Genomic DNA, 24,331 nt, shown 5'->3' on the forward strand with positions numbered 1-24,331 from the left:
CAGACCCCCGGTTGTCTGTCTGACTCTTTTTAAAATTAATTAATTAATTAAGTTTACATCCCGATTGCAGCCCCCTTCTCCTGGTCCCCTTTCATGCACGCTCTCCCCTGTACACCCTCTTTTTCTCCTCTGAGAAGGGGGAGTCCCCCCTGAGTATCACCCTACCCCAGCACTAGGTACTAGGTACTAGGTACTAGGTACTAGGGACTAGGTACATCCTCTCCCGCTGAGACCAGACAAGGTGGCCTAGTTAAGGGAACAGGATTCACAGGCAGGCAACAGATTCATGGACAGCACTTCCTCCCGTCGTTGGGGGGACTGGCATGAAGACCAAGCTACACGTATGCTGCATATGCTCAGGGCGGGGGAGGGGCTAGGCTTAGCCCATGCTTGTTCTTTGGTTGGTGGTTCAGTGTCTGGGAGCCCCCACCCCTTGCAAGGGGTCCAGGTTAGTTGACTCTGTTGGTCTTTTTGTGAACCAGTATCTCCTGCAGGTCTCAATCCTTCCTCCAACTCTTCCAAAAGACTCCCGAGCTCTGTCTAACATTGGCTGTGGGTCTTGGATCTCTTCCTCTCCGCTGCTGGGTGGTGTTCTTAGAGGACAGTTATGCTAGGCTCTGTCCACAAACGTAACAGAGTATCATTTTTACTCCACTCTGGTTTTTAAAGACCCTGTGTGATATTGTCTCTAAAACTCTAAAGCTTCATCTTCCAGCATCTCCCTGGGGGATCTCCATTTTTAGGGTTCAGCCCCAGGCTCAGTATGGTCGCTCCTCTTTGCTATTTGGGTACCAGCCATGAGTGGGTCAGAGTCCGCTCCCAAGACTCCTTCTGATTCCCATCTTTATGGCTGACTGTGTTATAATGACGCACATTTTAAAGGTATTTTTTTAATTTTTTTCTGAGTAATAACAGCCCCTGTCTTGTGTGCTCCATGCTCTGTGGCAGCAGAAGTCACTATGGGGACCACTTGCTTCTCCCAGTCCTTAAATTTCTTTTCAACAGGTAGCGCCAGAGAGTTCTTGCTTTCTACTTCTTTTAGTTTTGTTCCTTTTTGGATACTTGCCTTTTGAGTTGGATTGACATTGCAATAGGCAGATGGAGGAAAAGGGAAAAACCTTTGCTCATTCACTATGGAATAAATGATGGAAGCCCTGGAACCTGAAGCATCTTCCTTCTGGTTTTAGAATGTTACAGCGAGAGTGAGCAGGAAGATCCTGAAACAGCCGCAGAGGCACCGCCCCCTCCATCCGCGTCTGCAACATCCTCTCCTGTGGTACGTGTAGATGTGAGTAGTCGTTGGTCACTATTCCTTTGTGTGGTCGTCCCTGCCTACCTTGGCTAGTAAACTTTTAGAATGGGCAAAGTTAAAGGTACTTCCCAAAGAGCAAGTGCAATTCTCAGGCTGCTGACTCAGGGCGCTGACTTAGAGCCTTCTCCATAGCAACCCAAGGGGATGACAATCTTGACGTATTTGTTAATAACCCACAGATGGACTGGATCACACTCAGAGGATGCATGGAGATGTACAGGGCTTTTGAGTGGCAGGCCAACGCCTGCAGAGGCTCATTTGGCAGTGTGTATCAATTATACCCTACATATCCTCAGAAGGAATGTCAAGTGCCTTGCCCGGGTGCCTGTGATACAATGATGCAAGATGAACTTTAAAGTGGCATTAAATATAGAGTATGAAAAGCAAAACAGTTATCAAGACGAGACACCAGCTGGGGTCAGCCCAGTAAGATGGCAGGTGGACTGGTGTGGCAGGCTTCCAAAGAACAGTCTAAGTTCTGTGCTAAGCTTTAGAACTTCAGGTCTTCATGGATGCCAAGACTTTGGAGAGTTACTTTGTATTAGGATGTATAGATGTAGATAATCTACAGGGATCATTGGGCATATAGATTTTAAAAATAAATTAATAGGTCATTGATAATATTGTTTTGGGTTGATTGGTTGAACTAAGGACCTCCCACATGCTACCATGAGCTTTACGTCTGACATACACCACCAGGCAAACTTATAGCTTTATCTTTATCATGTATCAGGTGCTAAATACATGATCATTTAATTGTCAAACAATCTCGAGAAACATTAGTGTTTTATTTGCATTTTACTGATGGCTAGTGAAGCCAAATCCCTTTCCATGGTTAGAGCCATTTGTATCTTCTCTTGCTGTGTGTTGGATGGTTTTAGTTTTTACCTGCTCTTCTGTTTCCTCTTCCTCATTCTTGGTGATTGGTGGTATTCTCCAGTTTGTGACTCTCTATATTGAAAATAGCATGTATTTGTCATCTATGCTTGTCAGCTAAAAGTGAGTTGCTCTCACTATTTTTTAAAACAATTTCATGGCTTTTAATAAATTATGGTTCATGAGTTTTAATGTGTCATATTTATCCATCACTTTTATTGTACCTCATGTCTGTTTGTTTGTTTGTTTATTTATTTATTTTATTTCTGGTTTTCTAAATTGCTTCTCAAGGCCACAAGGAAGTTGATCTTACTGTTTTCATTTCCTGACAGAGGAAACCTGGGTGGAACTATACCATGATACTTGCCTGTCTGTAGATCTGAAGTTCAGCATTGCATATTTAAGCATGAGAAACTTAAGAGATCTAAAAGTTAGGTTAGTACACTTAGAAGATTCTCTACTTTCCCCCCCAATTCATTAATCAAATGCTTGCTGCCCGTCTTTTTTGAGGCAGTGTCTCAAGTGACCCAAGCTGACCTTTAACTTTCTGTATAGCTGGCAATGATTTTGAACTTTTTGTCTTTATTCATGACCGCCCCACCCCATTTATGATTACTGTAACTGCATGTGTGTACCACCATACTTGGTTTTTGTGTAGTGCTGAGGATTGAACTCAGGACAAGCACAATATCAACTGAGCCGCCTACCCAGCCCTTAAATGATGTTTCTTAAGAAGATCTAAGTCTTTTGATAGGTATTTTCTAAAGTAATACATGATAAAATTGTCAGATAAACGTTGTCTTAGTGTTTTGTCAACTTAATACAAGCTACTGTTATCTGAGAAGAGAATCCCCATCTAAGAGAATTTTATATACACACACATATCAGATTGCCTGTAGGCAATTCTGTGGGGGCATTTTGTTAATTAATGATTGATATGGGAGGGCCCAGCCCACTGTGGGTGGTACCATCCCTAGGCAGATAGATAGTCTAGGTGCTAAAAGAGAGCATGGAGAGCAAGTCCATCAGTAATGTTCCTTTGTGGCCTCTGCTCCAGTTTCTGTTTCTAGGTTTCTGCCTCGAGTTCCTTCTTTGGCTTCTCCTGATGATGGACTGTGACTGCCCAACCAAACAAACTGTCCCCAAGTTGTCATTGGTCATGGTGTTTATTGTAGCAACCAAAAGCAAGCTAGGACAAATGTTGAATAGTTGGATGTTTTCCCCTGGTAACAGAGTACATTCCTTCTGCTCATACATTTCCCAGGCAGATTTTGTTTTTGTTTCCTCTTGTTTCTGAAAAAACAGACATATAGGACACTTAAAAGTCTGGGCAACTTTCATCCAGGGCATAAATCAAGTTATTGTTTCATTCAGTAGGATATAGGCTAGCTATGATCAGGTATAGAAGCCTAGGTTATCAATAAAATTTTTCCAAGTTATTTTTAAATTGGATATTTTATTTATTTACATTTCAAATATTATCCCCTTTCCTGGTTTCCCTCTGCAAATCCCCTATTCCATCCCCTCCCACCCTGCTTCTATGAGGGTGCCCCCTCACTTCACAGCCCTAGCATTCCTGTACACTGAGGCATCAAGCCATCACAGGACCAAGGGCTTTCCCTGTCACTGATGCCAGATAAGGCCCTTTCAGCTCCCTCACTCCTTCCCCTAACTCCTCACTGGGGTCCCCGCGCTGAGGATGGAATGGTTGGCTTCCAGCATCCTCCTCTGTATTGTCAGGATCTGACAGAGGCTCTCAGGAGACAGCTGTACCAGGCTCCTGTCAGCAAGCTCTTTTTGGCATCAGCAATAGTGTCTGGGTTTGGTGTCTGACTGTGAATGGATCCCCAAGGGGGCAGTCTCTGGATGGCCCTTCCTTCAGTCTCTGCTCTACACTTTGTCCCTATATTTCCTTTAGACAGGAGCAATTCTGGGTTAAAAGAGATGGATGGGTGGCTCCCTCCCTCAACCAGGGGCCATGCCTAACCTCTGGATATGGTCTTGACAGGTTCTCCCTCTGCTTTGTTCTTTTAACAAAGAACAAATGACAAAAGTCATTGGGCAATGACTTTGTTTCATGAAGCTGAACTGAACATAATAAAATAATATTATTTTAGAAAGTTGTCTCAAAAATGTTCAAAGTTTGGGTAGTTAAATCAATGTCTAAATTTTCTTACCACTAGACAGTAAAGATAATCTTAACTTTCAGTACGGGAGATCTTGGACTTCTGGTTCAGGTAGCGAATCTCAATGGGCTGAATTCCACAAGGGAACACAGTGCACTGTAGGAGCTCAAGTGAGGGAAGAAGAGTTTCGTATTCTGTTTTTTCCAACTGAAAAGGCCTCACAGGAACGACAGTGGGAGGGGACCCACTATCTGCTTTGTGTGGGGCATGCACATGGGAACACTAAGGTCAACTCCAAGTGTCATTCTTCAGGAGCCAACCTTGGGATTCCACATGGGAGCCCAGGACTCACTATAACCCTAGGCAGGCTAGCCAGGAAGATCCAGAGAGTCTCCCAGTGGCAGTGTTATATATGCTTGCCTGCCACCTTGCCCAACATTTTATGTGGGTGCCAGATTTCTGAATTCAGATCCTTGAACTTGAACGGGAAGTGGGAAGTGACTTGTTCACTGAACAATGTCACCAGCCACAACATGACCTAATTCTTAAAGACATGATAGCCCCTCCCCCTGCCAGCTTATTTAAAAGGCTCTTTACATTTCATTTTGAAAGATAACCTGTAGGTGTCATTATTCAAATTTCTTCATTCCTCAAAGAGTACAAAAGAAACGTGCCTCTCATTTCACATTTCCCTAAGTAACTTACTGCTTTAAGAGCTATTATTACTGCTTTCACCATGTATTTTCTTCTTCTAAGTTTAATTTCTTTTTATTCTTTAATCATCTTTTATAGTTCAGTCTTCATTCCCCTCCCAGTCTGCCCTCCGACTGTTCCTCATCCCATACCCCCTCCCCCATCTCCAAGAGGATGTCACCATCCCCCCACCCCATGCCACCAGACCTCCCTGCTCCCTGGGTCCTCCAGTCTCTTGAGATTTAGGTGCATCTTCTCTCAGTGAGTCAAGACCCTGCAGTCCTCTGCTGTATACATGTTGGAGGCCTCATATCAGCTGGTGTATGTTGCCTGGTTGGTGGTTCGGTGTATGAGTGATCTTGGGGGGTCCAGGTTAGTTGAGACTGCTGGTCTACCTATATGTCTGATAACCTGCTCTGTTATATTGATTGACTTAAATTGTGAACCAACTTCCTCAGATTTTGGGACCTATCAATGAATGGTTCACATTCTCTGTGGGGTGAAACATCCTGTTCAAAGAGATAGATGCAGATAGATATCATAGGTGGAGATCTACTGTGGCACAAGTAGAGAAGCATGGACAAGGAGACTGGGAGAGCGGGAGCTAGAGAGTGGGCTGTGGCACCCACTCAGAGGCATGGATGATCAGAATGGGTCCCACACAGTTTCAATCTGAGGAAAGGTGGGTCAAAGAGGCTCTTTGGGTCAGCTGGGTGACCCACTGGGAAGACATTTCCCACTGGAGAAAATGGAGATCTCATTGGTGAGAAGCGATGCCAAGATGTCACCAGAGTGGTAGCACATGAATCTGAAGGAGACTGAGAGGAAGTGGCACCAGGATGATGGTAGCCTTCCTCTATGGGGCTTGTAGGTCAGTTAAGCTTCTGATTGATACTCCATTCTGAGTGATTAGGGAGCACTTAGATGTGAGTAGAAGGGGTGTGAAGTCAGTTTTGAGTTTAAAAGGAGACCGGGACTGGCATGTGGAAAAAACCCAGTTTATCAGGGAGTGGCTTTCTAGGACAGCGCTCAGGCCCTTAAGGAAGTGAGATGGCTGGGACTTGACTTGTACTTGGAATGTCGACCACCAAGAGTTGGAGCAGATGTGAAGGAGTAGCTCTGGCAGATTATTTTAACAGAATGTTTCGGGCCTCACAGTTCGATGTTTTTCAGAAGAACAATTCCTTTATGTCTCCCAGAATGTTGAAACAAGCTATCTAAAGCAAGCCAAAGTAGCAGGAAGTAAAAATAAACTCTGAAAAGAGGCTCACTGGGCAGGGGTAGGGGAGGAAGTTAAAAACTGAACAAACAAGTGCAGGATAATTTTAGAAATACAGATTTCATTTAAACAGGCTATAGCTTGAATAGCTAGCTGTCTACCAAATGTTACTTGGTCAATATTCACTATATAAAATGGTACGAATGCTTGCAAGTGGGTAATTGTAGGAAGACTTACCAGTGAATATAACACATAAATCTAAACCTATGATCTCTCTCTCTCTCTCTCTGTGTGTGTGTGTGTGTGTGTGTGTGTGTGTGTGTGTGTGTGTGTGTGCGCGCGCGCGCGCAAAAGAGGGGTAAAAACCATCTTTCTACTCCGGATATAAAAGATTGTAAGCTTTATGTTTGGAAAGTGAACTGATTTTCAAACTTTGCTAAAACTCAGTATTATATATTTTTGTCTCTTGCTTTAACAGTTCATTTTCACAGCCTGCTAGCATGGAGGCTCTCCCACTACCTCTTCCTGTGTTCTCCCACTGGCCAACTCCAACCCCCTCATTAGCTCTTGCCTGAGTCACTGAAACAGGCTCTTTATTTCTAGTCTACCTTTTCCTTAAAATGACCCTTAAAAGGTGCCCTTAACAGGACTGATTCTCCAGAGCTCACCATGTAGAGCAGGCTGGCCTTGAACTCACAGAGCTCTGCCTACCTATTCCTTCCGAGGGCTAAGATTCAAGACATAAGACACCATCCCTGGCCCTACTCTCTGGCCTTTTATTCAAGGCCATGGCAATTCCACATTTGCTGTGACATTCTTGTCACTAATTCCTCCTTTGTCCTTAGCCCAGGAAAATGTCTGCTTTGCCCTGAGTCTTTCAAGCTTCCTTTCTGAACCTGCAGGGAGAAAGTTTCTAGTTATAGGAAGCCCCGGCTTGCATGCCACTCCCCTTGCATATTCTTGGAGTACTCAGTCTGCTTCAAGCATGGATCCCTTCGCCAAAGCATTCCCTGCCTTCTAAGCCAGGAAAAAAATTGTCCCTTTGGTTTTATTGATTTTTTGCTTTTGCTTTTGTTGTGTTGTTATTTCTATTAGTCCTCTTAGTTGGCATTTGTAGTAATGGGTTCATTGTGGTATTGCACACATGTGTATGGTTCTACTTTGTCTTACTTTGAATTCTCTCAGCATTTCTGGAGTACTCTATCTATGCCTTTTTATGCTGTTACTATGACTGACCTTGTACTTTGGGCTTTATGTGTCTGTGTTATTTATAATTACCACATTTGTCTAAAATATGTTTTTATGTGTATGTATATATGCCTGAGTGTATAAACGCATATCACACACATGAAGTAGCCTATGAAGATCATGTGGGTGCTGGGAACCGAATTATTAAAGTCAGAAGCCATGCTCAACATATCTTTTTGTTTGTGATGTTTATAGGTCTACCCAGCATGCATTTTGAACTTAATACATGGATAGGTAGAAAAGTGGGTTGCGGTTATGGCCTCATCCACACGCTCCAAGATCCCCTAGGTACACCTTTAAAAAAAATGCTTATAGGCCAGTCATGGTGGTATATACTATTAATCTCAGCGCTTAGGAAGCAGAGTTAGGTGGGTCTTTGTAAGTTTCAAGATCAGCCTGGTCTACATAGCAAGTTCTAGGACAGGCAGAGGTACACAATAAGAAGACCCTGGAGAGAGAGGGGGCGAGGGAGAGAGGGGGGGAGAGAGAGAGGAGGGAGAGAGAGAGGGGAGAGAGAGAGAGAGGAGAGATTTGTATTGTTAATTAAGTGAAGGTGGGTATATACACATGAATGCATTGCCCTTGGAGGCCAGAAGAGGGCATTAGATCTCTTGGAACTAGAGTCACAAGAAGTGAGCTGCCTGATGAGTGTTGGGAATCGAAGTCCATTCTTCTGCAAGAGCAGTACAGGCTCTTAACTGCTGCGCCATTTCTCCAGCCTGCAGAGTGATGCTCCCTTGTGCAGAGACTTTGCATATCCCTTACAAAGGGTAGTTTCATCTGATTCTCAAAACCCTTTGTTTAGTTTTACAAATGAGGAAACCAAATTCCAAAGAAGTAAACCTGACTTTATCATAGGTAGAAATTTTAAGGTGTTAGTATTTTAGAAAGGGTATGATTTTTGTCTGAGCGTAGTGTCACATGCCTGCAACCCCAGCTCTCAGGCACGGAGGCAAGAGGAGTCCAAGTTTAAGGCCAGCCTGGACTACACAGTGAGACCGTGTCTCAGAGAGCAAAACAAACAGCAAGGATGTATCCCTTCACATTGTATTATTTGCTTCTGTTGACGCACCCGTCGATCAGGCAGCCGATGCATAATTTTGTGTATCTGCCACCTGCAAGGTCCTGCTGAGGACACTGTGTTGCTCCATTGAGGATCCGAATCATTAAGTGGTTAGTCAAAGAGGGGAACATGTTAATCATTCAAAGAAATGTCTTCAAGCAGTAATGAGTATTGTGAAGAAGATCAAACTATGAAGTGCCCAGGAGAGCAGGGCAGTAGGATTATTGCTTTGTGTACTCCAGTTAGAGCAGATTCTGTCAAAGAACTGGTACCTGAATGGAGCTCAAAGGTAATCAAAGGACTGGAGTGAGATGCTCAATGGGTAAAAACACTTTCTCTGTAAGCCTGACATCAGCAAGAGAACCAATGCCAGGAAGTCGTCCTCTGACTCCACTGGTGTGCTGTGGCGTGTGCCCCCTTCCTCTGTTCCACACATGTGTGCCCACATGCACACACAGATACTCACACATAGAGAGGCACTCTCGTGCACACCCCAATAATTTAAACTAAGTAAAGAGCTAAGTATATGTTTGTTCCTTCACTCTCATTTGATTTTATTACATTTAGTCCTGTTATTCTTCTAGTTCCTTTTCCACTATACCCTGACTAATGCCGCTAAGACTTACGCTGAATCATTTCTTCCTAATTGCCAGCTTTCAGTGCTCATTTTCAATTACTTTTCGTCTTGTTGAACTTGTGTTTTGAACACATTTTCCCCCCAAACAGGATTTTAGCGCTAAATAGCACTTTAAGTTCTCCAATAATAAAAGTATCATGCAGAAAAAAATGAGAAAATCAATTTTAATATTTAAATTTAGTCATGTCAATCAGCTAAAACTATAATCATTTGGCCCATGAGATGTCTTCATAGACAAGGTTCTTGCCACCAAGCCTGAAAACCTGAGTTTGGTCCCAGAGATTCACAGACTCATATGATGGAAAGACAGAAACATTTCCCATGATAATTGTTCTCTGACCTCCGTGTGTGTGTGTGTGTGTGTGTGTGTGTGTGTGTGTGTGTGTGTGCACCCACAGAGACACAAGTGTAAAAAGTAAAGGCTGTAACCATTAAATACAACTTTAATTCCCTCACATTAAGTAAGCCATGTTGCTTGAGTTTATAATCACCCATTGTGTCCCTGACTCTAATACTCTCTGTCCTGAAGTTTGCCATTCTATCCAGCAAGTTGATGGAGATTCGAGGAAGCTCCTCAGTCAGAGACTAAACTGTGGTGCTGAGATTTTCTTTGCAAAGCTGCTTCTCTGATCCATTCTCTCCTGGCACTAATTTATTACCAACTATGTGTTGGGCACAGAATGCAAGCAAAAAAGATATGGACGTGTAAAAATGACTAAGAACAGCCTGCTTTCAAGTAACTCACCAAAAATGACCCAGCCGCCAATCAGCAATGGCAACAGAAGTTGTCAAATAAGTTCATATTCATTTGGTATCATAGAAGGCAGCACCAGGTATGGTAACCTCACAGCCTGGCACCACTAGGGAGACGTCTTACAGGACCAGACATGTGAACTGGCTTTGAAGGGGAGACCCATTAGTCAAAGGGAGTTGGGGAGCGGCAAAGGCAGACCTATGCCTTTCTTTCCTTTGCTGTTTTATAAGTATAGGATACCGACAGTTTACAGAAGGCTATGTTTCTGTGCTCGGTGCTGACTACTGGGAGCTACAGATTCCTAGAAACAGTAAGCCATGTTGTGGCACTATGCTGTTTACAAAACAAAACAGAACAAAAAGGTTCTAGCTGGAATCTGCTGAGATGAACCCCATTTCCAGTTTGTTTGATAATATTACTTTCTGCCTCCTTGACCGCTTTCAACACCTGACACACACGCCTTTTCCCTTTTCTGTTTGTTTTCCAGTTTCCCCGGTTCTTTTGTCATTGTTTTTCTCTGTTTCATTATTCACCCATACATTTTTTTTTAAAATAAAATCTAGGGCAGGGGAGACGGTTCTGTTGGTAAAGTGCTTGGCTTGTAAGCACGAGGCCCTGACTCTGACCTCAGAATCCTTTTAAAAACCTTGGCGTGGTGCTATCCTTCTAATCTTGGCACTGGGGAGGTGGAGATGGGATCATCCGAGGAACTCACGAGCCAGTCAGTTTAGCCTAATTGGTTAGCTCCAAATGATGGCAGACCTTGCCTTCAAAAGCGTGGTGGACTGTGTTTGTGAGAGACACTTGAGGTTATCAGTCAGCTCCTATCAGCGTGCAGAAACACACATGCATACACACATGTATGCGCACGTGCACATACATGCACACATACATGCACTGAAAGGCAAAAGGGAAACAAGAAAGCAACTCCACAATGTTCCGTGGTATGTTGTGAACATGGAGGGAGAGCATTTTTGCTGAGTTACAGTCAACAAGAATATCACCAGCCCTTCATAACCTGACATGAGCAGATCTTCTGTAACATGCCCTTCCCTGTTCCTTTAAGGGGAGTTTGGAGGTTTAAAAAAAAAGGCAAATGTAGTTATAACTTGAGTATGCAGTCCATTTCATATAAATACCAGGGCAGGAATGACAGTTCAGGCTTGGTCCCTTTAAATGGAAGGCAAGCTTCATCAAAATAATTCACTGTAGAAGATCATGCAAGGATGGAAGCAGCATGTGTGGTTTTGTTAATTATTTTGTAGACTATCTAATGGGTAAAGTAGCTCTGCATTTATTTGGAGAGGGAAGGGCCTGCACAGTCCTCTCCTAGAGAAGCAGGATTTACAGATCTTTGACCTCTTAGTTGTTAATTGGTCTAGGTGACTTAGGGTAAGGCAGCTGCCTAGCAATCTGACACTTTGCTGAATGAAACAGTTCCCATTTCATTTCTTATCTGACCAGGCATTTTAATGTCATGTTACTATCCACAGTAGGTTTATTTCTGGGGCTGAAGAGATGGGCTACGGCTATTGTATTTACTGTGAAAATATGAACACATGAGTTCAGATCTCAGATCCTGAGTAAATGTTGGGTGGATGTGTGACTTGCCTGTAATTCCAGCTTGAAGGTGGATCCCTAGAGCAACCTGCCTTGGAAGACTAACCATAGGTGAGCTCTGGGCTCTAAGATCCTGTCTTTATGAATAAGATAGAAGAGAGATTGAAGACAATTCCCAACATCATCCTCAGGCTTCCAGAAGTGCAGAAGGAAACACATTACACACATGCACAACATATGCACATACTTATAAAAATGGGGCACAATAGATTTATTGGTCTTTTGGTGGTCTATGTTCACTGAGGATCCAAGCAGACACATATTAGTTGGTAGCAATTCTTCCCATTAAAAGCACAGATTGCTGAAAATTCATAGTGCCACAGTGTATTGACACACAGGAAAGCATTCTGATATGGTTAGCCTGTTGCAGATGTCTTGAGGAGGATCCAAATGTTTTCTTTGGCTTTCTCCTTTTAATGATCTCCACCCTGCTACTTGCCTAATTGACAGGACTGTCCAACAGGATGACGACAAGAAGCCGAACCATGAGGTACCTTCTAGCTTATGTCATGGGAGATACAGGGCAACCCAGAACACAACAAGTATAGATGTCGGATTTCATTGATAAATAATGTTAAAAGTGGAAGGCATTGCTGAATCTTTTGGTGTGGATAACATTCAAAACTGTAAATGTTCCTAGAATAGTACATATAAATATTACCATTTGTCAAGTCTCAAAATATTGCACCATCAAAATGTAACTAATATAAAATCCCAGCATAAATGGCGTCTGCCTCCAGAGGATGTCCTTAAAGGTGACGTGGCCTTAGCACTATGTCTGTGGACTGGTGGAATGTCCTTCAGGGTGATCATTTGCCCTTGGAGAGCATGCTGGGACACTGCTGTCAGAGAATCCCACGGCAACCTGCTTATCACCATCAGTGGAGCAGCCTTGGCTTCTTGCTCATGAGTTCAGAGGCTATAAACATATTCTTGCCTTGCTCAGTGAAACTGTATTAAAGTTGTGAGTGATTGGGGCTGGCAAGATGGCGCCGTAGGTACGGATGCTTGCTGCCATGCACCATAATCTAAGTTTAATACAAGGAGTCTACATGTGGAAAGGAGAAAATGGACTCTTTTGATCTCTAACATAGGCTGTGGCACCTGGACTCCCCCATTCCAGTTGCAAAATATTAACACTATAAATTACAAATAAAACTTTTAAGATATATTTTTATTGGTTATTTTTATCTATTTACATTTAAAATGTTATCCCCTTTCCCAGTTTCCCATCCACAAACCCCCTATCCCATTCCCCCTACCCCTTCTTCTATGAGGGTGTTCCCCCACCCATTCACCCACCCCTTCCCACCTCCCTGCCCTGCCATTCCCCTACACTGGGAGTCTAGCCTTGGCAGGATCAAGGGCTTCTCCTCTCATTGGTGCCCAACAAGGCCATCCTCTGCAACATATGCAACTGGAGCCATGGGTCTGTCCATGTGTACTCTTTGGATGGTAGTTTAGTTCCTGGGAGCTCTGGTTGGTTGGTATTGTCGTTCTTATGGGGTTGCAAAGCCCTTCAGCTCCTTCAATTCTTTCTCTAACTCCTCCAATGGGGACCCTGTTCTTAGTTCAATGGTTGGCTGCAAGCATTCGCCTCTGTATTTGTCAGGCTCTGGCAGAGCCTCTCAGGAGACAACTATATCAGGCTCCTGTCAGCATGCACTTCTTGGCATCAGCAATATTGTCTGGGTTTGGTGGCTGTATGTACATGGGCTGGATCCCCAGGTAGGGCAGGTTCTGAATGGCCATACCTTCAGTCTCTGTTCCAAGTTTTGTCTCTGTATCTCCTCCTATGAATATTTTGTTCCCCCTTCTAAGAAGGACTGAAGCATAGAGTGACTTGTATTTAGCTCAATTTTCAGCCTTGATAGTTATGGATGAATAGTCAGTCACACTCTGAGGAATAGGTATCTTGCACCTGCTAGGAAGTATTCTTCAGTAGGCCACACCTCAAACCTCTGCTTTCTTTTTATTAATTATCTTTCTCACTTGTTTTTGCTCATTTCATTGTGAATCAAAAACAATGACAAGTTATCATTGCACTCACAAACGTTCTAAAGAATTGTTCTAACGTAGTCTTTAAGTTGTTGGAAATGTTGAAAGTTTTGAGTAAAACAATCTTGCTATAGGGATTTTTCAAATCTTATATAGTAAACTCAAAATCCCACAAAAGACTCTTAGAGAATGTTTGTTGGTAGCTGGTATACAGAAATGAGTGTCACACATTTTTCCTCTGACTTTTTAAAAAAGTTTCTAATCACTTTTTTGAAACAATTCTGGGCAAATTTGAATAAAATTCGGACAGAGAGAATGATAATTCACAGTCTCTCTTCTTTTCCTCCTCTTCCTTCTGATTTTATTTGTGGAAAATAGGCTGCACGGCGGGCATCTTCTTCTTCACCCAAACGGAGAGAAACATCATGTTCTTTCTCTTCTCTGGAAAATACAGTAAAGGCACCCAGCCGGTTTTCTTCCTCGGGATCTAAAGAAAGACAGTCGTGGCTTGACATAGTTAACAGCTCGCCTGCTACCGAAGATGTGGGACATCCCCTGTCATTTGCTGTACAGGTCCACACACTTGCCTCCTCAGAGGCAAGCAGTTGCCGGGTCTCAGAAAACAGCTCCACAACATCAGAAAGTGGTTGTTTGAACTCTTTGTCTAGTGATGACACTTCTTCACTGAACAACAGTCAAGACCACCTAACAGTCCCAGACAGAGCTTCTGGATCAAGAATGACAGACAGAGGTAAACCAGGAAATTGCTTATTCTTCTTAGATGGCAAATATTTGTTGGGGGTATTATATAACTCTGATATAAAATTGTAACAAAAAGGTTTTAAACTCATGAATGGCTATTTGATAATTAGTCACATGGGGTTTAGCTGCTGGCTCCTTTGGTAGAATTCGCCTGTGGCAACCCTGGTTGTTAAGTGTCACTAACCAAATAAAGCAGGCGGGCATGTGATCATATGGTAACTCCTCCCCATAAATTTGGGGAACCCCCTTTTATGGTTCCGTAGTCTAATAATTAAACCCTGGGGGTCTGTAAAGTGCATTTATTTTGCTTGAATGTTACCAGATGGGCTTAGAGAGGCCATCTTCCTGTTGGAAAGGGCCGATCAGTAGTCTCTTAAGGGTACCTTTGTAATTGATGGAAGGCAGATATTTCACATGCATTCTCAAGGGCATCACCTACAGATGAGGCAACAGCTTATATTCATGGGAAAGAGTTTTCGTTTGACAAAAGATATAGTTGTGTATAGAAATCAATAATGTGTCTTCAAATATTCTTTGATAACTTTCATTTTTGATTCAGGACAAATGTGTGTCTATCACTACCCATTCATGACAAGTCTTTTCTAATTGTGCCTCATTCATTTTGGTGTAAAACAAGGATATCTGACATCAGTGAGCAACTGGAGAATAATGATTTGCACTGTAAGTTTTCAGTGTACAGCTAAAAGTTGGCTTGCTAAATTCCTGTGCTAACTTGCAGTGGTTGCCCAATGACACGAATGACCATTCTTTCTCCTCTACCCTGAGCAGGGAGGGTGTCCTTAAGTTCTCAGGTTTGGGACTGGAGATATTCAGTGGCTTAGCGCTGCTCTGTAGGCACTCAGTTCCTAGCACCCGCATTGGGTGGCTCACAACCACCTGTACCTCCAGCCCAAGGGATCTATGTTCTCCTCAGGCTTCTGTTTGTATCCAAATGCATTGTGGATGCACATGCATGGGCATGATGTACACACACACAGGCACTCACATATACATGCACACACATGTATACAGAGAAAGAAGGGGGCATATATATATATACACACACACACACACACACACACACACACACACACACAGAAATAGATCGTGAAGTAAACCCTTAAAAAGTATCAATATTTTGGATATACCCTATTAATTTAATTTTTAGAAGACAATAATTTAGGCCAGAGCTTACAACTGTGTGCCAGAATACAACTATATGCTGTGTGTGTGTGTGTGTGTGTGTGTGTGTGTGTGTATGTGTGTGTATGTGTGTGTGTGCATGAGGGCATACTATATTTTAATACATGTGAATTTAAACAGCCAGGCTAGTAACTCATTCTCGAAGTCACTCAGTTGTCACTGTTTTTTAGGGCTTTTTCCATGGATGCTTTATATTAAGTGATATTTTACATTGATATCTTCAATTTGAACCAATTACCCACTTTTTATTAGAAAATAACTTCTAGAGGTGGGTGAGTAGGTAGGATAGGTAGGAGATAACCTCTGAGGGAGAGGGCTAAGAGGATTGTTCTGTGAGGAAGGGAAGTAGTGGTCTCTGTCTGGCCACAAACATATGAGGGGATGTTGTACAAACAAAGTATTGGGATTAATAGCAGCTCCCTTGGCATATGCAATTAAGGTCAGTGGGGTGATCAGACGGGAGGTATAAACATGAGTTAAGAAACTTCTTTTTCTGAAGCTATACGCTGTTCAAAACAGAAGAGACAGCTTATGCCTATGTGACTATCACTGGATATGCATACCATTTAGAGATGGCCATTTTCCTCAAATATAGAGTGTGCAGTACATATTGATTATATTTTTTGTTCTGGCAAAGACACAGAATTTCAAGTGTAGGTTTTAAGTGACCTTTAGCTTTGCGATTACAAGATGCAAATGTGGTCTCGCACGCATCACAAAGTATTTGGGCAGCACAAATTAGTACTGAGGGGTTTTGTTTGTTTTTAAAGGACACAAAGTTAGGAGGGTCAGGATGAATACATGGATCTGGAAGAGTTGTGGTGGAAGAGGTTGAATATGATTATAACACTTTGAACAAAACTCTCATAAAAATGAATGAGTGAATGAATGAAAATAAATGTAAAAGAGAAAAAAAAAGATACAGATGTTAAGAATGGAGAAGCCAAACAATTGTTTCCCATTGAAGAACTGACTGTAATCATTTGTTTAGAAGGAGAAATACAAGAGGGGTTGACAGGATAATTCAGTGAGTAAAGTAGGTGGTGTATAAGTCTAACAACGCAATTTAAGCCTGGATAATCATAAAGATAATTAGAAAAAAAGTGAACGAACTCTTCTTATCTATCTTTTTTTTTTTCGGAGCTGGGGACCGAACCCAGGGCCTTGCGCTTGCTAGGCAAGCGCTCTACCACTGAGCTAAATCCCCAACCCTGTGAACGAACTCTTAAAGGTTGTCCTTTGACTTCTGCACATGTACTGTGGCACATGTGTGCCCCCATACACCTCACACATACAACAACAATAACAACAACAACAACAACAACAATAAACTGTGCCCCATATACCTCACATATACAATAGTAGTAATAATAATAATAATAATAATTATAATATATGTGTCTCCATATACCTTCATATACAATAACAACAACAACAACAATAATAATTATAAAAAGATGTGGAAATTCCTCTCTCCTCTCTGTAACAATGGAGTCTTTCAAGGCATTGGAGATAGTAAAATTCCATTTACATTCTTTCCCAAGAGGTAAGTCTGCAGGCTGGGTTTCCCTTAAGGATTAATAAGCAGAGTCATGGGAGGAAGGATATGTTTCTCGTCCCTGTCTAAGTGCCACCCCGGGAATTCATGGGCTGAGGAATGTAGGTGACAGAGGCTCTTTTAATCTAGGAATAAAGAGGCCTGGTGGTAATCAGTTTTGCATTACACACAGAATGACCCACACAATCTAGGTGCTTTTTCCAGCTGCGTGATGGGAAGGTATTGCTCCCGGTGCAGGGGAAGAGAGAGTGAAGGTATTTTCCCTGTACTGGTTTGTTAGCAGTTGCCATATGGTAGAGAATTCTTGCTGCTGATTTTCTCCTGCTGTTGGGGATTTGGTTTCATTCCCAGAAGAGCTGAACCACATCAAGTCATCTCCATGGAAACGGCAGCCCAAGCTTCCCTTGTGTTTGCTGTGACTTGCTGTTGAGTAATCAAATCCGGTGTTGTGAATGTATGTTTGCCTGTTGGAGAAGGAGGTAGCTTTTTGGTGTGACTTCTGAAAATTATTGTTTTTAACTTTCCAGTGTAGGGAACAGTCTCTGAAATTTCAGCATCTAAAATACTATGCTGAAGGCGTTAGATCAAGTTTAGTGTCATCCGTAATAGGAGTTAAATGTTTTAGAAGATTAAAATCTAGTCTCGAGATACATTTTTTTCTGGGGAGAGAAGCTTTTACCCTGGAAAGGAATCTTAAAGGTTAATAGCTGAGTTCTGAGAAAAGCAGACAGCGTGTATTATAGCCTTTCTTCTAGTTAGACAATGGAAGAAATATTTTTGCAGTTGGTGTGCAATTAAAATTGTGGTTGCTAGAATTTTATTCTGAATTTAAATATCCTTCTAGACACTTCTCCCTGTAGTGTAAGCCATTAGGAAAGGGGGAGGGCACACTAATAGCTTCCTCTTGCCTTTCTACTCTGAAGCTTTCAAACTGACACTCTGGGATTCTCCACCAAGCCTCGAGCGATTAAAACTAAACCAAATCTGAGACTGACGTCAATTCAATTTAGCATTGCTGTTATTATTACGATGATGCTCCTAGCATGAACTCCTCTACTTTGAGAAAACACAAATCTAAAATCTAAAAGTGACTGTCCCAAAACATCGTCACATGTACTGAGGCGAGTAGGAGGAATGAGACACAATTAACAAAGAAAAGGAAGGTAAAAAAAGGTGTCCTAAAGGAGATAGGTACCCAAGGCTTTACAAAAGTAGGGACAGAGAGTACAGTCACACCTAAGGGAGACCATGCATGGGGTGGAGCATGGGAAAGGGAGGGGGAGGGAAACTGGGACAATGTTGAATGGTGGATTAGGCATAGTTAAGTTCAACAGATTGTTTATGACCATTTGTCAAGGAGGTGATGACATAGGGGGACTTGTGATTCCAAAGAGTTCTTTCAGTTGTAGGTCACAGGTGATGCTAGAGTAAAGGGAAGCAGTAAGTAAGAGGGGTCAGCAAGCCTCTGTAATACGATGAAGGTACAAATTGGAAAGGAGAGAGAGGAGGGATTCTGTGCCCTGCCTCATCTCAGTCATTGCGTACTTAGGATTTAATTAAGTCTGTAGAGTATTTCCCAGTATTATTAGTTTGTAGAATAATGAGAAATGATCTTAACGTGGGGATAAATATTTACTACTAGGAACATCTTGTCTATGTGACAGTTGGCCGTCCTAGCTTGGATCTCAGGCATGGATGATTGACTCACTACGTCTTTCAGTGCTCCCACTTAAGTGATAAAGATCTCTCTAAATTACCGTAAAATGAACTGACTAGCTTGTCTGCAAGCCCATATCATGTAACTAGGTCATCTGTGGTAGCTGGAATATCACTTCTTTTATTCCTTCTTGGTTCTATACTTAGTTGCTGAGACTAGGAAGTAGATGTGGGAGGCCGTGGAAACTCACTGGAACAAGGGATCTGAAGCTGGTGACAAGTGAAATCTAGATTTTGGAAGCAGGAAAACAACTGGTTAGATAGTGGTTAGAGTTAGGGGTAGTTGTTAATGGTGGAAGATGAGTGTGTTCAGAGGAAACCATGCTTGGGGGAGGTGCAGGAGAATGCTTGTACTAAGAAGGGAGTTTTAAGGGGAAAGGTTTTGGGTAAACACATTTGAAAACTAAGACAGTGCATTGAAGGAAGTCTGCTCTGGGGACAGCTATTCCGGATGCACCACTGCTCATGGCTGTGACTCCTTCTCAGATTAGAAAACCAAATGTATCCAAGAGAGGAGAAGGCTCTGTTGTGCCTCATGTTGGAAATTCCTCTTCAGGCTCTGCAACCAGGATTGTGGTTTATTGACTATTCTTGACTATTTTCTTTCAGTTTTCTTTTTAAAAATTTTTGTTGTTGTTGTTTTCTATGCAGAGTTTAGAAGAGCACACTGGAAGAAAGTGAGGGGACATTTTGTTGTTGGATGGTGGAGTCATTTCTGAATCCACATAGCTTTGAGCCCAAGCCATCTGCTACACTGCCACCGATGGCAGGTTGTAAATTGTGCTGAACTTCTTGCTGGCTCATTGTAAGGCCTGTGGACATGAACAGCTTTGGGAATGACTGGAATAGTCTTCACCCTTTCCCATTTTCCTTATAACATTTTTCCTAGTCCTTTTCACATCTCTGCACATTTAAATCTTCAGTGTTTCTTGCCTGAGGAAGATTTGTTATGTCGAAAAATATCGTATACATGATACATCATCAAACAAGCTCATGAACACACGTGCACACACACACGTACACACACACACACACTGTAGCTACCATCTTAGCTTTCCTCTCCATCACACAGCAGGAATGTGATCTAGATACTCCATTGTTTTAAAACACCAAGAGAAGTCTTCTCTATTGGCAAACATGTTTTGCCGATCCTTGGGCAGCTGCACACTTCAAAGTCATAGGCTTAGATTTTAAAACAGAGCCAGATTTACAGAGAACCCGAGCAGAAAGTACAGTGTCTGTACCCTTCTCCCTTTTCCTACAATCCTCTATTGCTTACCCTTTTGCAAGAGTGTGGTTCACTTCTTACATTCGAAAACAAATATTGAGACATTCCTTCTGTATGCCCTTTACTTCATCTTAAATTCACGGCCTCTTCTCCTTAAATTGTTACTGTTACATTTTGTATATACATACATATGTGTATATATAATATGTACATACAATATATACATACAACATACACATATATGTTTATATACAACCTACTGAGTCCCTAGAAAAAATGGATTTTTATTTTATCTTACTGATTGACTGTCTTCATCTAGGGGTAGGGCCTTATGATATCCATGTTGGCATGTCAACTGGTGGCGGCATTTGTGCCTTGTTTAGACAACCATGTTGTTAAGATTTCATGGGTTCAGCTCCCTCTCATATGTAAAAACACTGTCTCACAGCAGCAGATTATCTTGGTTCCTTCATGCTTCTAATCTTTCTGTCCTCTTTTCTGGAATGTTCTCTTAGCTTCAGATATGGGACACGTGCGTGTCACATTGTAGATCTATCAACTGGGCTCTGCATCCCATAGAAATACTGATACACTCTTATGACCTTAAGCCTGTAGTTGATTAGGGTTCAGTCTTTGCTGTGCAGTGTTGCGTCTGAGGACTTGTAGTGGTGATGTAACCCCACCACAATCTGTGTTCCTTGTCTGCCTTCTCTTCTCCAAGGACAGCTAATCTTCTGGACGCTGTTTTAGTGTTTTGAGACAGTGTCTCACATTACAGCCCAGACTTTTGTGAAACTCAATAGGTGGTCCAGCCTGGCCTCAAACTCTTGTCAGTTCCCCTGCCTCAGATTCCAAGAATGCTGGGATTATAGGCACGTGCCAATATTCTGGCCAATCTTTTCATCATCTCGTGTTACCTTTCCCAGTGTCATATGATTACAGCCACAGAGATGTAACCTTTTCAGATGGACATTTTCCCCTTCTGGTGTAGAAACAAGATTTTTAAATGTCTTCCCATGACTCAATAGGCCTTTAAATAAAACACAAAACAAAAAACAATCCCTGAACAGTATTCCATTGTATGGATCCCATTTTATCTGTTTTGACTATGGATGGCCCCAGAGCTGTTTCTAAGTCTTTAAGATGAGCACTTTAACACCTGTGTGTCTCTGTATAATTACAAGTTGCCAGCTCTTTCGGGGAAGTACGAAGGTCTGCTGTTGCTGAGTTGTATACAAAGACTGCATTTAACTTCGTAGGCAATGAAAGGCTGTTTCCCTGCCTCACTGTTTTTTACATTCCCACCAGCAGTGAGTTAGAGTCCTGTTGCTCCACGGGCTCAGTGGCATTTGCTGCTGTCAGACGTGATGGTTTAGATAAAAATCTTCTCAGAGGCTCTTGTGCTAAAACATAGTCTCCAGCTTGTGACAATATCATGAGGTGTGGGGACATTGGTATTGGTATGGGGACAGCTAGTAAGGAGGAGGGTGCTTATTCGGGTATCTAGGGGCATAGAGGACCTTGAAGGAGGTGTGGTTAATGTCATTTACATCATAAATAAAAAACTGCTTCCTACATTGATTTCATGTATGTTAGTATGTGTTCTTGTTCTCTCTCTCTCTCTCTGTGCATGTGCACAGTATACATGTATGCATGTGCACAAGGAATCTAGAGCTTTTATGTTCGATGTCTCGCTTTTGAAATAAAGCCCTTTCTTGAACCTGGTGCTCTGATTGTGTAGGCTGCCTCCTGACCAATGATCTCTAGAGATTTCCCCTCTCTCCACCCTGTGATGGGGCTACAACTGCTTCCCTTATCCTGCCAAGCCAGCTTTGTCTGTGGTTCTGTCAGTCTCAACTCAGGTCCTCACACTTGCTCACCAGGCCCCTTGCCAACTGAACCTTCTTCCTAGACACGTACTCTCATGTTATGAAGACAATTGTTTCCTGTTGTGTAAATGGTTTGAAGTTGCTTCTGTGTTCCATGAACAAGATAGAACGTCGCCTTCCTTTATCCATACGTGCAATCCTCCCAGTATATTTCTCTCAGATATTCTCGTAAGTTCTCAGGGACATCTTTTCTTATCAGTGTGTTTCTTTAGACATCCATTTATCCAAGGTTCTATTTCCTTTTGTCCTGCTTCGTACTATTCTTTTAGTTATTATTGAAGTTTTAATGTCTAGGAATTTATTTTTACCTTGTTCTTTTTAACAGGTATTTGGTGTGTTGTTGATCATTTTGATGTTGATAATTTTATACTTGTCTGTATGTGCATGGGTGTGCGCACATACACACACACACACACACACACACACACACATACACACACACACACACACACACAGTTGATCTGGTTTCTGGTTACATTGTATCCTTAGATTCATTCCTGAGGGAAGTACAAATTATTATGATTTAAATTTTTTTTTACTTCACAAAATTATTGTTTTAACTTTTGACCATTTGCTTTTTTTTTTAACATATTGTAATAAAATACAATTTCTACTCTTCATACTATTCATGAATCTGTCTTGTTAGTTTCTTTCTTTCCTTCTCTTTTTCTGACATGTGTAGCCTTGGCTGTTTTGGAACTCACTCTGTATACCAGGCTAGCCTCGAGTTCACGGAGATCTGGCTGCCTCTACCTCACGAGTGCTGGGATTAAAGGTGTGTGCCACCACTGTGCAGCTGTTTTGTTAATTTCTGCAAATTATATTTTAAATACTGTTTTAAGATCTATTTTCATTTTATTTGTAACGACTAGCCACTGGTACACATAATGGATTGAGCTTCCAGTTTCCCTTCTCATGTGTTGCCCTGCTCGTTCCTGAACTCAGAGCTTTCACATCTGAACCACATTACCTGTCACTGAGCCACGCGGTCATCTGTGAGCATGGAAGTGCAATTAAAAAATAAAGCATATTAGGGGTTGGGGATTTAGCTCAGTGGTAGAGCGCTTGCCTAAGAAGCGCAAGGCCCTGGGTTTGGTCCCCAGCTCCGAAAAAAAGAACCAAAAAAAAAAAAAAATAATAAAAAAAATAAAGCATATTTGCCAAAAATATTTTATATGTTTTTGTATAAATTTTATATAGATAAATGCATTTATAAGTAAACAAATCTTTATATAAATTTCTCTCTATATAATTTATCTATAATAATAAGAATACTTATAAGTATCTATAGTATAAGCATGTTATATATAATATATAATATATCATAGTACATTACGTAATAAGTATATTACATATATACTCATAAGAATATATATTTATATTTTATTATATCAATTACATTTATTTTAATAATTAATAGATTTATATCTTATTATATTAACATATACATGTATGTTTCTGTATTTGTGCCTCTGTCAACAATGCTGATATTGATCTCAGGTCTTCATGCTTGTAAGGCAAGCTCTTTACTCCTGAGCCATTTGTTCAGTACCTACATTCTAATTCTAATCACTCATATCTATACACTCATATCTATACAGCATACCCAGACTGTATATATGACCCTCCTGATGCCGAAAGGAGGTGCTTCCCCATATTAGCAGTCTAGTTCAGACCCAGCCATCCTCCATTGTTGGCTACTTTGTGAATTTCCCATCTTTTAAGCAGGAAACCTGGGCATCTCAGCATCCAAAGCTTTGAGTAGCCTTTGCAGGATGAGTAGTGCAAGCGGGGATCAGCGCTTACGGCTGGCTACTGCTCCACTATCTGCAGATTGTCTGGCTTAAGAGTCTCCATTGGGTGTTACATAGATAGAATGTAGATAGAATGTCAGCATCCACACTATTTACAGGGAGTCTGTATAGGGAATGATAACCTTGGCTTCAAAACCTGTGATTGTAGCCTGCCATGTGTATGGATAGGGTCACGTAGGGAACGATAGCCTTCAGTTCATATCCCATGTTTGTCTCCTTGTGCGTTTGGTCACGCTCTGTGATCTGTCACTATGTTGGCATTCTCTCCTTGATGTTAGTGCTGCTGCGGCTCCGTCACAGGGCTGTGGGAAGACGCTGAGGCGATGTTGGGAGAACTGTTAGTGCAGAGCCAGCTGTAGAAGAAAAGCTCAGTGTGGGGGAGCTGCTGCATTTGCAGCTGCAGAGACTGGAGACTTGTCCCTCAGCATGACACTGCTTATGTGCTTGGGCAGAAGCATTTTCATGTCAAAAGGAGTTGTCTAGATCTGTTCTTTTTGGATAGCTAAAGTCTACCATCATTGAAGCCATGCTAGCTTGTAAGACTGTCAAATTTCCATATAAAGAATGACTAGAAAAGCCTTTTAATCTCTAGATATCAGATGGTGTATCAGAATA

General features: G+C 41.9%; 1 protein-coding gene across 5 annotated transcripts in view; it reads left to right on the forward strand.

The window, feature by feature from the left end:
• The window catches only part of Ipcef1 (interaction protein for cytohesin exchange factors 1), a 74,199-nt gene that overhangs the window by 31,557 nt on the left and 18,311 nt on the right, over positions 1–24,331 (forward strand). For 3 of the 5 annotated variants that reach the window (XM_032894774.1, XM_032894775.1, XM_032894770.1), the window contains exons 6-7: positions 1,188–1,288; positions 13,925–14,297. In XM_032894774.1, the coding sequence (XP_032750665.1) occupies positions 1,188–1,288; positions 13,925–14,297 (474 nt within the window). The remainder of the gene's footprint in view (positions 1–1,187; positions 1,289–13,924; positions 14,298–24,331) is intronic. The other 2 variants (XM_032894772.1, XM_032894771.1) reach the window with 1 other exon arrangement.

The sequence above is a fragment of the Rattus rattus genome, chromosome 2 (assembly GCF_011064425.1).
Source record: "Rattus rattus isolate New Zealand chromosome 2, Rrattus_CSIRO_v1, whole genome shotgun sequence".
Taxonomy (NCBI): domain Eukaryota; kingdom Metazoa; phylum Chordata; class Mammalia; order Rodentia; family Muridae; genus Rattus; species Rattus rattus.